Source organism: Henckelia pumila, chromosome 3, assembly GCF_033568475.1.
Source record: "Henckelia pumila isolate YLH828 chromosome 3, ASM3356847v2, whole genome shotgun sequence".
NCBI lineage: Eukaryota > Viridiplantae > Streptophyta > Magnoliopsida > Lamiales > Gesneriaceae > Henckelia > Henckelia pumila.
The window spans coordinates 198,468,878-198,485,487 of NC_133122.1; the positions used below are offsets into that span (position 1 = coordinate 198,468,878).

At 31.5% G+C, this 16,610-nt stretch overlaps 1 protein-coding gene and 2 pseudogenes across 1 annotated transcript; 2 read left to right on the top strand and 1 right to left on the bottom strand.

Moving 5' to 3' along the window:
- The window catches only part of LOC140890337 (uncharacterized protein At4g18257-like), a 2,051-nt pseudogene extending 133 nt beyond the window's left edge, over positions 1–1,918 (top strand).
- A 799-nt stretch (positions 1,919–2,717) lies between these two features.
- LOC140890338 (major allergen Pru ar 1-like) lies at positions 2,718–7,695 on the bottom strand (annotated as a pseudogene).
- Positions 7,696–13,816: 6,121 nt separating this feature from the next.
- Positions 13,817–14,447, top strand: LOC140886107 (agamous-like MADS-box protein AGL29). The gene has a single exon (XM_073292613.1). It carries the CDS (start codon positions 13,830–13,832, stop codon positions 14,436–14,438), a length of 609 nt encoding a protein of 202 aa, XP_073148714.1. The 5' UTR covers positions 13,817–13,829; the 3' UTR covers positions 14,439–14,447.
- The last annotated feature ends 2,163 nt before the right edge of the window (positions 14,448–16,610 follow it).

Genomic DNA, 16,610 nt, shown 5'->3' on the forward strand with positions numbered 1-16,610 from the left:
AGGCGTCGCTGAAGAGGTCGGCGGTGGAATCTCTGGGATGGCTGACGGTATCTTCCATCATGCCGCGCAAGCATCGTACAATCGAAGGTGTCGGACCGTCCTCCATCCTCGCAGCTCAAGGCTCAACTGTACAAGTCCCAGGAGGACTCACGAAACGCCACCCTAAGGAGTCCCGTTCAATCCGACGACGCTAACGACGCTTACCATCTCGAGGTGCACCGTGCCAAACAGAAGATATCCGCGAAGGATTCTTTTCTCCGCCAAGAACGCCGGCGTGGATGCCCGTGAAGAGAAGTATGGATTGCTTTTTTCTGGCCTTCTCCTTTCAAATTGAGTAATGCTTTTTTGAGTTAATAGTTGCTGTGTGTCGTTGTTTGGGTTGTCTATTCTTTATGTTGTTGGGTGTTTACGATATGATTACGATTATTTAATTGAAGTTATGGTGAATGAATAGGGTTCTAGGGTTTCGCTGATATGGAATTCCTGATGTGCAATCAGTTGGTGATCACTTGTTTATTTAAATTCTTAGTGGCTGTCTGGCTGATAATGGACGAGTTATTTGTTGAAATTTATGGTTTAGCGTGTGTTGGCTATTATGATGTCCGTTTAGTGTCTGCATTTCCTTAGGCTTCTGAAATTTTATGAATGGGATTTGTATTGGATTTAATTTGTTTGAATGCGATGTATTCGTGAGTCATAGTTTTGATTGTGTAATACTGATGTATACTTAATATTTATAGGTCTTGGTTAAATTGAAACTCTGGTTCTGTTATACAATAAAGGAATTCATCTTTTTCCTTGTCTCAGGGATAAGCTCGAGTTGAAAGCTGTCCATGATGGATCAGCAAGCTTATGCAGCATTAGAGAGCAAAGCAGAGATGTATAATAAGCTTGTCAGCGGTGAACTTTCTGATGAGGAAGGACTCAGAGAAGTAATTGTGTTGACTTCTCTCGGAAGGGGGTATTGAGCAGAATGAGTTCACGATGCCTCGGGACCAATATTTATCTCCACAAGAACTTCAAGATAAGAATGGCGATGACAACTATTGATTCCGTGTTGCAACAAACAAAAGCTGCAGGCTTGGCCAAAAACTAATACAGTAGACAGAAGTGAAACATAAGCGTTTGTAATGTAAGTTCTTCAACATGAATAAGAGTTTACATTTTTTTATTTTAAATTGTTTTTCTTCAAGAATTTAATGATAATAATTGGTATATCCCCCCCCCCCCAAAGTTGTCCCATCATCCTTCACCCATGCCTTATGAATTGAGAATTTATTCTTCCCCGCCCCCAATAAGTCATAAGTCATAAGTGGATCTCATGCATATGATGCCTGGAGATGTCACACACATACTAATTCCTGTTGGACTCTGATTTTGAAAATTGTATGCCTTGCCGTAAATGTGATCAAGTAACAAATGAAATGGGTTTGTGGCTTTTTGAGGAAAATCTACTCTTTATTCTTTGAAGTTTTTGATCTGACTATTGCTTCCATTCTCAGGGAAGTTCATGAAGGAAGCAAATCAAGCAAGGGAGAAAGTGTCCGAGCTCAGTTGCGCAGACATGAGCAGGCTGCCACTCGTTAGAGAGAAACTAAAAGCAGGCTACCTGCGGAAGCAGCTTGAGAAATTGAAAGCATCCAAAGCTCAAAACTGGAGTGTGAGGTGACCGTCCTCCTGTAAATCCTTGTATTTCCCTACGTTATAAGTTTATAGGTATGCTTGAACGTGTTCTCTCTGCAGCTTTGATGTTGATCAAATGTTTGTGTTATCATGAACACAGATGTTCATTTTCACCAAGAAAGCTATCAAGGTGATGCGAAACTGCTCCAGTTTTTGTCCACTTCACTTGCCTGATCTGTGAGCAAGTGTAGTTGCTACATTTGTATTGATTGTCAGATTGGAGGAAAAGAGGTAACCATCTAATAGAGTCTAGTCTCGAAACAATAGACCATCTTGGGAGAGGTACTTCGTAATTAACTTGCTGGAAGCGCTGTACGTGAAAAACATTGGTGGCACTTGCTGATATCAGATAATTTAGTGGTTGATTATAAAATTACTTATTTGGATTTATCTCAGCAGGATGTGCGGAACTATTTACATCTCTGTCTTAGACATCACTAATTGTCTTGCGTTATATGTATATGTATACATATATATATATTTTTTTCTTATAAGACAGTGATTAGTTGAATAAGAGTGTATACGCTACAGTTGAAGATTTGTACACAATTGCTTCTTGCACTACAGCAAATATTGTAGGGGACCCCTTATTTCTGTGTTCTCATTTGAAATTTGTGGATGATACTTTGTTCAGATAATATTTCAGGCGTTCTGTACTAGCAATCTTGAACTCATCGCCATGCCATTTCATTTGTATTCCTGGTGGCCCACTGGCCAGGGCGATGGTTTACATTTACATTTACAATTTACATTGGTCGACACAATATTGTGTTATTGTAAAAAGCAATGCCATTTTTAATTGCGGTAAACTGAATTAATTCTTGCCACCACCTACTTCATCTCTGCAAGAGAGGTAAAACATAACCGTTGAAATTTATTGTTCACACAAACATGGGATCCAATGCAAGTTAAAGATCCTTATTACCAAAACCACAAAACCACAAACCCCGCACAGTTCAAAACAAGAATAAACCACCATGAACTAAAGAGAAAACATTCATTCTTCTTCAAGGCATAAGGGGGGGGCCGGGGGGTCAAAAGGGTTTTTGAACTAGGTAAGCCTCCACAGCTTTGTAAACCTCCAAGGCCTTCTCCTTTACTTTTTTTATGTCATTCCTCTTTAAGTGAAAAAATTGCCCTTGGTGTAATACGTGCTGGTCACCGTAGATAATGCAATCACCATCCAGTGTCTCTTCTAACTTGATATCATGTGTTATTTTCTCGAGTACTGGACTCTGCTCAAGTTATCGCCGTCAAGCACAGTGTAGTTGTAAGTATAGGTCTCTTCGTTCAAGGCGTCGATTCTGTACTTCAACGTTTTGAGTTTGTCACCTGCAAAACGTGATCAATCCTTTAAATGGGTTCTATCCAAAAGTGTTGGTATCCAAATAACATTAAAATGTTTCAGAACATAGTGTTTTTCACTCTCTCTTTATAAAAAGACTTTTTGACGTTGAAATTAATTACCATTAGCCATAAGTTGATTTGTTTAATGACTTCCAGGTCCACCAGACCACCACTGCCTTCAATGAACTCCATGCTTTCGATGACCTGAGGCAGGATCTTCGGGATGATGTTTGGGGGTCCACGATCGAGGATTTGAAGATTCTTTTTGGAGTAATTAAACTGCGTAAGCTATGCTGTTCTTTGTATGTAACAACACCCTTTTTTTTTTTCTTTCGGTTTTGAGCTGGAATAGATGGTCGAGAAGATTTTGGCGGAGGGTTGCTATTTATAAATGCTTCTTGCATGCTAATAAGTTGTAAACATAGATAATAATTTAATCTTTTCTGATTCGTGATGCTTAGCCATGAATCAAATGGAAATATATGCATGTTTGGATCGGTATACATCGAGGATGCATACTGTTCCTGGCCTTCATTTCATTATTATTAGATATATTATCTTTATTTTGTTATAAACAATGACACATGAAGTCATATTTATTCACTGGAATTTAAATAAGACAAACTTTGAGCATCAAGTACAGAAGGACAGCGCAAGCAAATCGGTCAAAGCGGGAGAATATTTTGAACCGTCTTTCACTACACCGGAGTAAAACTTCAATTTAATCTATCTACAAGTATACATACTTAGATTTTTCAATTAAGGGGTAAAGTTAATAAATTTAAGAAATTAATATAACACATAATATATAATAAAAAGTAATATATTTACTTCATAATATTTTTTTACATAAATACTATTCGAAATTTCATACTGTTGAAAATGAGTCTGAATAAAGCTTCGTTATTAATTGTATCAAACAAGTGTTGATTTTGACTTTTGATGCTGCTTTCTATACAGTTACAACGAATAATACCAATGCTGCCAAAAGATATTAAATAATGTTTATTTGACTGAATTACCATTTTTTTAGTTATTTGCTTGATCACAATTCACAAATCCATAAATTCCTTGGCACTTGGCAGAGCCGCATAAAAATAAATCTGAAAGGAATTAATTATTTCTTGCGATTTTTTCATGAAAGATTTTATAATTTAGAGATTATGTTTTCTATTTATATGGTTAATATATTTTTAAATTAGGATTTCGCTTTGATTTGAATTGAGTTAATTTAATATTCTTAGATTTAAAATATGGTTGATTGTGTTAATTATTTTGTAGGAGATTTTATGCATTTAGTATAATATATCTTTATTTGTCTAACTTATCTTATTTGCTTCTTTATCATGTGTAGATTCAAGTTTGAATTAAGGAAAACAAGATCAAGACTCTTTTTTGGACGGATAAGTTGAAACGGCTTAAATAGGAAGAAAACGTAGAGAATCTGGGGCTTGGAGAAAAACGAAAGAGCGCAGAGAAGACAGATCTCAAGCAGGAGTGAGACCGACCAAGAGAGTTTTGAGCAGTACATTGTGAGAGATTTTAGCATACGCATAGAAGATCTGGAAGAATCATAGAAAAAGCTGAAGGACTCGTAAGTAGCTCTGGTCATTGTTTTTCGTAGATGCAGTGAAGAGTTTGAGTGCATTGATAGATTGAAAAAAGTTGCTCTCGTATTTTGGCATCTATGGGGCACAACTCTATTCTCTTGATTTTATTGTCTACCTTCAGTAGTCTTTTAGGTGTTGATTTATTTCTATTTTATTCTTTATTTTCTCACATGCTTTGAGAAAATTGATTTTTACAATAATTCAACTCTATTATCTTGATTTTATTGTCGACCTTCAGTAGACTTTTAGGAGTTGGTTTATTTGTTTTATTTTTTATTTTCTCACATGCTTTGAGGAAAATTGATTTTTACAATAATTCACTAGTTTTAGGGTTTGTAAAACTCTTTGATTATTTTCTAGTGAATGTTTTACCCTGACTGATTTGTTTGGTTGCTTATCTATTTTATTCATGTTTTCATAAATTCGGAGGCATGTTACTCTAGGTGTTATTGAAGATGCTGTCAACACCTAGTGGACAACATGTGAATCTGTGTTATCATGTGCATACGTTTATTACTTTAAAACTTGTGCAATATTTACTCTTGAGGATTTTTTATTGTTGGTTTGCTGTTACTATTCACGTTTTAATTATTTAGCTGCATGTTGTGTAGGATGTTGTGACAACATCTGTTTCTGATAATTTTTATGGAACATGATATCCCTTACAAAATTTTTTTCGAACTCATTCATCAACGATCATCCTAATAAAATATAAATTAAATTACTATTTTAAAAAATTTATTATACATATAACTAAGTTCTTAAATTTTTTTGCAAGAGGACGATAGCACAAAACGGTTTAAAAGAAAAAAATCATCATATTCCACTCGTCCCCGTTCTCCGTCATCTTTCAAAGGTCGTTGTAGCTTGGTTGATGGATTTTGATACGATTGTATGGATATATAAATACTATGGTGATTATTAAAATATTTGAGCTAATATATAGAATAATATTGAATAAATTATTACTTGTTTAGTTTAATCGATTAAATTTAAATTACGGTGATACCATTACATTTTTATCCTTTTCAATAATTTGTTTAATTTAACAAGATATGAAACGAAAATATATATCATTATTATTTATTTAATGAAGTGATGGATGTTTGATAAATAATTGTCCTAAGTGTATCTCCAATGCAAACTCACTTTGGTGTATTAAGCCAAAAATGGTGTTGCATTCTTTGCTCCAATCCTGCGCTATTGTCAGCGGTCAGGTTGGAGCAAAGCTTCAGTGTTGCATACACTGTAGCTTTACACTAATTTTTTATTTTTTGGGTTTTTTTTGTTTCTAATTTAAATTTTAATTATTTAAATAAATTAAAATAAAATTCATAAATTAAATAATGAGTTTAAATATTTATAATAAATATAATAAAATTTTAAAAATGCTTAAAATTATTCTGAAAATTATATGTAATTTAAATTTTTTATTCATTTATATTTCTACATAGAAAATATTATTTTAGATATAATTGATCTTTTAATTATTGTGTTTTTAAAAAAAAAAAAATAAAATATTGTGTGAAATTTATTTAATTGTTGAGAATAAAATAATAAAGAATATGCGAGAATATAATTTTTAGTGTAAAATTTTGAGTTAATGAGTTGAGTTGCGTTTTGAATTTGATGCAAGAATTACTCTTTTTTGAAGTTAGTGTGACACCAAATATAGCGTTATGGGTTGATGATGGACCTAAAATAATTGTTCAAACGGAAATATTACACTTTGGATAACATTCTTTAATACTCCCTTGTATAGGTTTCATTTCTTGTTGTCATAAATTTAATATCCTAAATTTCTATTTTTTCGAGGGGCAACTAATTTCTATATTTAATAGTATTTTAATTTTTTATTAATATTTCCCTATTAACAGATTTGAAAACTTGTGTCCATTTTTTGAATAAATTAAATAAATACAATATTAGAGGTTTTCTTGTAAACATTGTTTTTTCTGATAATTTTTATGTGTGTGGGGATAAGTGGGGAAAAAAAAATCCTACATAAGTTTCGTTTAATATGCTAAATCCCCACGGTATCGTTAAATTAAAAAGTTAAACATCCATTTAAAATAAATGAAAAAAAACTTTTCTTGTAAATTAAATTTATCGCTAAAACCTAATTTCTATAGAATCATTTGGGATTATAATTTTTTTTTAATTGGTTCGATTTTAAGTTTGGTCTTACTGTTAAAAAGTTTAGTTTTTACCACAATAACTTTGATTTTTGTGGCTCTTTTTCCTATTTTGCTGGTGCATTGATGCCGCAGTAGGGAAAACATTAATGTTGAGTCAGAGAATGCCATCAAATCCAACTTCTTATATATTCACAATCGGTCCAAAAAAACTATAAATTCAAAGATTCTGTACCAAAACAAAAGTTTGACAATTTTAATAAACTAAAAAATCCAAAATAAAACAAGTTATTGGACCAAAAAAATTAATTTCTCATTAGCGTGTTTTTTAAGCGATCATATATGAAATTTTACCGAAAGTTAGAAAAATCAATAAAAGCCAAAAATGATATTTGCTAAATAATTAAAATATAATACGTTTCTTTTTTCTTCGACTATTAATGGAAAATGAAGAAAACATTTGAATGCTTTAATTTGCTGGAGAGAAAAATTTATTTTTCTATTATTTCCCATTCAATTTTAAGCAATATAGTTTGAAGAATTTTTTTATGTTTTTATTCATGATAAAAGATTATTCTGTGACATAGTCTGCTACAGCTCACATTTAATTTCAACCAATCAGATGGAATTGGAGATTCATTTCCCTCCTCCAAACCAGAAACCCTAACACTGCAAAATGACTTCGTCGAACCCTCCCGGATCCCAGCTCCGCCCGGTCGATTCTCCGAGCCTCCTGTACTCGGAGCCTTTCCAGCTTGAACATTCATCTCTTTCAGCGCAGCGAAATCGAGGGCGCCCAGATCCTCTTCATTGCTCCGCTCGAAAAACTCTCGGAGACCCTCTTCAATCTCCTTGCCTTTCCTTTTCTTGGCCTCCAGATCCTCATTTATTCGATCGCACCGCTCTTTCAACTGCTGCATGTTCGTCCCACGGTCGGAAGCAGGCGGATTCGGCAGGGGGAAATGGTTCGAGAAAATGTCTGTCACTCATAGTCCACGTTAGGGTTTCCGAAAGAATAGGCTCTGTTGCACTGGGTGAAGAGGATTATGGCGATCTAGGCCGCGCACAACGTAGAAAGCTTCGGTCGCCTTCTTGAAAAGGCCGTTACGGCGTTTAGAGAAAGGTGATCATGCGAGCAATTCTCGTCTGCTATCAATTTCATTTCGATTGTTCTTCGTCCCAGATATTTCTATCTTCCCTTTTTGGGTGGGGCATAATATGGAGGAAGAAAGAATTTTGTTGTGATTTGTGTGAAGAAAAGTGTGTGGAATAGCACCAAATTTATAGGCGTTTTGGGGTTTGTTGAGTAAAGGCGATGATAATATAGAATTAATGGCCAACAAAATCTAGGTTGGATTACATATAATTACAACTAGGATTCTTTTCAAGATTTTTCCATAAATTCTAGGAATGCTTTCCAAAAAACTTTGGTATGGACTACATAAATATTTATATATGTGTGTGTGTGGTGTTTTAACTTTCACGGCAAATCACATTTTTTGTTTTCTCAAAAAAAAAAAGGTTTCTTTTTTGTTCACTTTTGAGTACGGTATGTAGGATATATTTACATTAGAAAAATGTGTTTTGGAACTTTGTTTTGCCTTATTTTAAAAAAAGAATAGGATTTTATGCTTAAATAGGGAAATAAAATAAAATAAAAGTACTAGGTAAGAGATATTGTGACCCCAGAAAAAAATATTCCACATTTTTCATATATGTGGGTTACATAAATATCTGTATCAAAGATAATAATGCTGTATTATTAACTATGATTTAACGTTTAATATAGAAAGGAAAATAATGGTAAATTCTCGGTGTTTTCCTACGCGTCGTTTTGAGCATAGGCGGAGCTAAATGGTCAAGAAAGTAGCGGACCGCCCCCCTAATGTTCAAAAATATTTAGTTAATATATGTATAATATCTTTTTAATATACAATTTTTAATGATTGATGCTAAAGGTAACAAATCGACGGATACAACGAAAATTCGTACATCAAATCTTACGACATAAAAAAATTCAATAATGATTTAATTTATCGAAATCTCACGATACATTAAATACACAATTCTTGCGAAAGCAAAACTCACGACTTAATTGTTGTAATATATCTTTGTACACGATATTTGTTGTACCCTTAGCATTTTTCAATTTTAATTGTACATCCTCATCCTTCAATAAACAAATGGAGTCACATCCTTTTTGAAGTGCACTGACAAAAAGATCATCTTTTCTAATATTCGTTTTGAAAGATTTTTTGATTTGACAAATTTCAAAAATTTTATATATATATTTCTTTAATTGAATGATCACCTATTTTTTGTCATGTATATCATGTTTGATCCTTCAATATTTATTTTTCGTTTTTTCTTATGATAAGAAATATTATTTCATTTTGCTCAGTTTTATCATTCTTATTTCTTTTTATTAGTGTTAGAGCATCTTGAGCACCAATATCATACCTTTATTTGATATATGTAGTATCAATCAAATTTTTTGATTTCGCAAAAATTAGCGAGATTGTTAAAAAGATCTTTGTTTTATTTTTATTTGTTATATTTACTTGGAAAATGGACATTGTTATATATCTGTTGTAACTGCAATTGTAGAAAATGTTTTTTGAATATTGAAAATTAGTAAAACATCACTTCGTAATCATCAGCTAAAAGATGATCAAATAATTGTTTGGTGCATTATGTGTTTGATACAGTTGATAAAGAAAATATTTTTTTTTATTTTTCAAAGCATGGAAATTTAAGAGAGTTTTATAGTAAAAAATAAACATATAAAATTAATATATGATAATTAGTGTTTACAAATTTTTAGATCTATTGGCATTCGCCCCATCTGATCGAATCATTTTGAGTACAACCAATAGTTTTAAACATAGTGGATCTCAACAAACGGTAAGTTTATACACGGATGTTGTGATCACTCGTGGAACGCGTTTTCTGCTCCCTTTGTAGCACTGACCCTCTTCGTTCTACAGTTGATTAAATGGTGATATATAGTATTTACTTGATTCTTTTATTTTTTTCTTCGATGGAAAACTATGGGTAGATAGGAGTGAAAGAAATTTTATGCCTTGATTATTTTCGGGCCCTTGTATTAATTGTTTAGTATTAGATTTTGCTTATAGACAAGATAAAATTTATGGTAAATATCCTGAGGTTATATCGATTATGTAACAGATTATATTTGCCATGTTTAAATCATGTCTTGATAGGGTGATTATTTGATATAATATAATTCGATATGAACAAGATGTGATTTACAAGATTTGATAGTGTTTATTTTCTACTAAAATTAAGTATTTCTTATTCCTGTAGTGATTCTATATATAGGAAATATTCAAAATTTGAATGCTAATCTATAAAAGGGGATTTAACGAACATGATGAGAAGAGACTTTAGGACGATCATACACTGGCGCATCCTCTGAAGAATTCTGTTGAAGAATTTGAAGAACTCTGAAGCAAGGTTTGCAAACCATCGTTGTGGCATGTCCCCGTGTTACCGTTCGTGTTGAAGATATCAGAGACAACACTGTGGTAACTGTGTGGTTGAAGAATCTTTTCTTATCTCTTCAATTTAGGCTATGTGAGTTGTCTCCAATTTCTTTTATACTCTATTGTATTTTTAGGATGCAAGTTTTGATTTCTCAACTTGTTGAGAAGTTCGGATTTAATGACTTTTCTTAAAATTTCTAGGATTGCTTTGTAAGACTGATTTTACGTGTTCTGTTAATATTTAGCCCTATGGCACCCGTACGAGTTTTTATACTCATCGCAAAATTATATACTTTTATTTTATTTACGCTTTAAATTTTTGCTGCACTGTGTTGTCTGTGGTGTTATCACACATAGGATATAACCAACCACGTACCACCGTTTATTTCAAGGAGTACTAGGATAATTCCAATTTTATTCACCATTTTATAATTGGATGGCGTTTTACCATAATCAGGTTTGAATCAAACCACTTGGTTATGGTCTTCGTTTGAATCGATTTGAATAAAAATTTATGGTTTTAATATATTTAGACAAAAGAAAAACAATACGATATGTCAGACAATAAAACTAAATGTTCAACAGTTGTGCTCTATAAATTATACAGTAATATTTAGTTTTGTTCTAAAAAATAAGAATTGAGAAGAATTTAATTAGTTATATATATATATATATAAACTAATTAAATTCTTCTCAATCTTATTTTTTAGAACAAAACTAAATATTACTGTTATTTTAGAGCACAACTGTTGAACATTTAGTTTTATTGTCTGACATATCGTATTGTTTTTCTTTTGTCTAAATTTAATTAAAACCATAAATTTTATTTCAAATCGATTCAAACCAGAACCATATCCAAGTGGTTTGATTCAAACCTATTATGGTAAAACGCCATCCAATTATAAAATGGTGAATAAAATTGGAATTATCCTAGTACTCCTTGAAATAAACGGTGTACGTGGTTGGTTATATCCTTTGTGTGATAACACCACAGACAACACAGTGCAGCAAAAATTTAAAGCGTAAATAAAATATAAGTAAATAATTTTGCACGAGTATAAAAACTCGTACGGGTGCCTTAGGGCTAAATATTACTAGTAAACGTAAAATCAGTCTTACAAAGCAATCCTAGTAATTTTAAGAAAAGTCATTAAATCCTAAATTTCTCAACAAGTTGAGAAATCAAACTTGCATCCTAAAATACAATAGAGTATAAAAGAAATTGGATACAACTCACATAGCCTAAATTGAAGAGATAGAAAAGATCTTCAACAACACAGTTTCCACAGTGTTGTCTCTGATATCTTCAACACGAACGGTAACACGGGGACATGCAACAACGATGGTTGCAAACCTTGCTTCAGAGTTCTTCAAATTCTTCAACAGAATTCTTCAGAGTATGCGCAGTGTATTATCGTCTAAAGTCTCTTCTCATCTTGTGCGTTAAATCCCCTTTTATAGATTAGCATTCAAATTTTGAATATTTCCTTATATAGAGTCCTACATGAATAAGAAAACATATTTTAGTAGAAAATAAACTCTATCAAATCTTGTAAATCAAATCTTGATAATATCGAATTATATTATATCAAATAATCACCTTATCAAGACATGATTTAAACTTGGCAAATATATCTGTAACATAATCGATATATACTCAGGATATTTACCATAAATTTTATCTTGTCTAGAAAGCAAAATCTAATAATATCAATTAATACAAGGGCCGAAAATATCAAGGAATAAAATTTCTTTCACTCCTAGCTACCCATAGTTTTCCATCGATGAGAAAAAAAGAAAAGAATCAAGTAATTACTATATATCACCATTTAATCAACTGTAGATCGAAGAGGGTCTGTGCTACAAAGCGAGCGAGTAACGCGTTCCACGTGTGATCACACATCCGTGGATAAACTGGACCGTTTGTGAGATCCACTATGTTTAAACTAGTGGTGTACTCAAAATTTTCGATCAGATGGGGCGAATTCAATAGATTTAAAAATTTGTACAATAAATATCATATATTAACTTTATATGTTTTTTTTTACTATAAAACTCTCTTAAATTTCATGCTTTGAAAATAATAAATAATATTTTCTTTATCAACTGTATCAAACACATAATGCACCAAACAATTATTTGATCATCTTTTAGCTGATGATTACGAAGTGATGTTTTACTAATTTTCAATATTCAAAAAACATTTTCTACAATTGCAGTTACAACAGATATATAACAATGTCAATTTTCAAAGTAAATATATCAAATAAAATAAAACGATCTTTTTAACAATCTCGCTAATTTTTGCGAAATCAGAAAATTGATTGATACTTCATATATCAAATAAAGGTATGATATTGGTGCTCAAGATGCTCTAACTCTATTAAAAAGAAATAAGATGATAAAACTGAGCAAATTGAAATAATATTTCTTATCATAAGTAAAAAAAAAATAAATTTGATGGATCAAACATGATATACATGACAAAAAATGTGTGTTCATTCAATTAAAGAAATATATATTTAAATTTTTGAAATTTGTCAAATCATAAAATCTTTCAAAACGATATTAGATAAGATGATCTTTTTTCAGTGCTAGTCAAAATGGATGTGACTCTTTTGTTATTGAGGAGGAGGATGTACAATTAAAATTGAAAAATGCTAAGGGTACAACAAATATCGTGTACAAAGATATTTACAACAATTAAGTCGTGAGTTTTGCTTTCGCAAGATTTTGTATTTAATGTATCGTGAGATTTCGATAAATTAAATTCTTGTATTGAATTTTTTTATGTCGTAAGATTTGATGTACGAATTTCGTTGTACCTGTAGCATCAATCATTAAAATTTGTATTTTAAAAAGATATTATACATATAGTACTAAATTTTTTTGAACATTAGGGGGGCGGTCGCCTACTTTCGGGACCATGTAGCTCCGCCATTGCTCTAAACGACGCGTAGGAAAACACCGAGAATTTACAATTATTTTCCTTTCTATTTTAAACGTTAAATCATAGTTAATATATAGCATAATATCTGTGATACAATATTTATGTAACCCACATATATGAAAATTGTGGAATATTTTTTTCTTGGTCACAATATCTCTTACCTAGTACTTTTATTTTATTTTATTTTCCTATTTACATAAAATCCTATTCTTTTTTTAAAATAAGGCAAAACAAAGTTCCAAAACACATTTTCTAATGTAAATATATCTTACAAACTTACTCAAAATTGAACATAAAAGAACCTTTTTTTTTTTTGAGAAAACAAAAAATGTGATTTGCCTTGAAAGTTAAAACACACACACACACACATATATATATATATGTAGTCCTTACCAAGTTTTTGGAAAGCATTCCTAGAATTTATGGAAAATCTTGAAAAGAATCCTAGTTGTATTATGGTAATCCAACCTAGATTTGTTGCCATTAATTCTATATTATCATCGCCTTTACTCAACATACACCAAAACGCCTATAAATTTGGTGCTATTCCACACACTTTTCTTCACACAAATCACAACAAATTCTTCTTCCTCCATATATGGCCCCTCCAAAAGGGAAGAGGAAATATCTGGGACGAAGAAAAATCGAAATGAAATTGATAGCAGACGAGAATGCTCGCTTGATCACCTTCTCTAAACGCCGTAACGGCCTTTTCAAGAAGGCGACCGAGCTTTCTACGTTGTGCGCGGCCAAGATCGCCATAATCATCTTCACCCAGTGCAACAGAGCCTATTCTTTCGGAAACCCTAACGTGGACTATGTGACAGACCTTTTCTCGAACCAGTTTCCCCTGCCGAATCCGCTGAGTTTCGACCGTGGGACGAACATGCAGCAGTTGAAAGAGCGGTGCGATCGAATAAATGAGGAGCTGGAGGCCAAGAAAAGGAAGGGCAAGGAGATTGAAGAGGGTCTCGAGAGTTTTTCGAGCGGAGCTTTGATGGAGGATCTGGGCGCCCTCGATTTCGCTGCGCTGAAAGAGATGAAGGTCAAGCTGGAAAGGCTCCGAGTACAGGTGGCGCGGAGAATCGACGGGCCGGAGCTGGGATCCGGGGAGGGTTCGTCGAGTCATTTTGCTGGTGTTAGGGTTTCTGGTTTGGAGGAGGGAAATGAATCTCCAATTCCATCTGATTGGTTGAAATTAATGTGAGCTGTAGCAGACTTGTCACTGAATAATCTTTTATCATGAATAAAACATAAAAAAAATTCTTCAAACTATATTGCTTAAAATTGAATGGAAATTAATAGAAAAATATATTTTCTCTCCAGCAAATTAAAGCATTCAAATGTTCTTCATTTTCCATTAATAGTCGAAGAAAAAAGAAACGTATTATATTTTAATTAATTAGCAAATATCATTTTTGGCTTTATTGATTTTTCTAACTTTCGGTATAATTTCATATATGATCGCTTAAAAAACACGCGAATGCGAAATTAATTTTTTTGGTCCAATAACTTGTTGTATTTTGGATTTTAGTTTATTAAATTGTCAAACTTTTGTTTTGGTACAGAATCTTTGAATTTATAGTTTTTTTGGACCGATTGTGAATATATATGAAGTTGGATTTGCTGGCATTCTCTGACTCAACATTAATGTTTTCTACTGCTGCATCAATGCTCCAGCAAAATAGGAATAAGAGCCACAAAAATCAAAGTTATTGTGTTAAAACTAAACTTTTAAACAGTAAGACCAAACTTAAAATCGAACAAATAAAAAAAAATTATATTCCCAAATGATTTATAAAAATTAGGTTTTAGCGATAAATTTAATTACAAGAAAAAGTTTTTTTTCATTTATTTTAAATGGAGGTTTAACTTTTTAATTTAACGATACCGTGGGGATTTAGCATATTAACGAAACTTATGTAGGATTTTTTTTTCCCCCACTTTTCCCCACACACATAAATATTATCAGAAAAAACAATGTTTACAAGAAAACCTCTAATATTGTATTTATTTAATTTATTCAAAAAATGGTCACATGTTTTCAAAATTTGTTAATAGGGATATATTAATAAAAAATTAAAAATACTATTAAATATAGAAATTAGTTGCCCCTCAAAAAAATAGAAATTAGTTTATATATTTATGACAACAAGAAATGAAACCTATACAAGGGAGTATTAAAGAATGTTATCCAACGTGTAATATTTCCGTTTGAACAATTATTTTAGGTCATCTTCAACCCATTACGCTATTTTGGTGTCACACTAACTTCAAAATAGTGTAATTCTTGCATCAAATTCAAAACGCATCTCAACTCATTAACTCTAAATTTTACACTAAAAAGAATATTCTCGAAATATTCTTTATTATTTTATTCTCAACAATTAATTTATTTCACACAATATTTTTAAACACAATAATTAAAATATCAATTATATCTAAAATAATATTTTCTATGTAGAAATATTAATGAATTAAAAATTTTAATTACATATATTTTCAGAATAATTTTAAGCATTTTTAAAATTTTATTTTATTTATTTAAATATTTAAACTCATTATTTAATTTATGAATTTTATTTTTATTTATTTAAATAATTAAAAAATAAATTAGAAACAAAAAAAACCCAAAAAAAAAAAAATTAGTGTAAAGCTACAGTGTTGCAACACTGAAGCTTTGCTCCAACCTGACGCTGAAAATAGCGCTGGATTGGAGCAAAGAATGCAACACCATTTTGGCGTAATACACCAAAGTGTGTTGCATTGGAGATACTCTTAGGACAATTATTTATCAAACATCAATCACTTCATTAAATAAATAATAATGATATATATTTTCGTTCATATCTTGTTTTTTAAACTAATTATTGAAAAGGATAAAAATGTAATGGTATCACCTTATTTTAAATTTAATCGATTAAACTAAACAAGTAATTATTTATTCAATATTATTCTATATTTTACTCAAATATTTTAATAATCACCATATTATTTATATATCCATACAATCGTATCAAAATCCATCAACCAAGCTACACGGACCTTTGAAAGATGTCGGTGAACGGGGACGAGTGGAATATGATGATTTTTTTCTTTTAAACAGTTTTGTGCAATCGTCCTCTTGCAAAAAAATTTAAGAACTTAGTTATATGTATAATATATTTTTTAAAATATTAATTTAATTTATATTTTATTAGGATGATCGTTGATGAATGAGTTCGAAAAAAATTTTGTAAGGGATATCATGGTTCATAAAAATTATCAGAATCAGATGTTGTCACAACATCCTACACAACATGCAGCGAAAATATTAAAACGTGAATAGTAACAGCAAACCAACAATAAAAATACTCAAGAGTAAATATGCACAAGTATT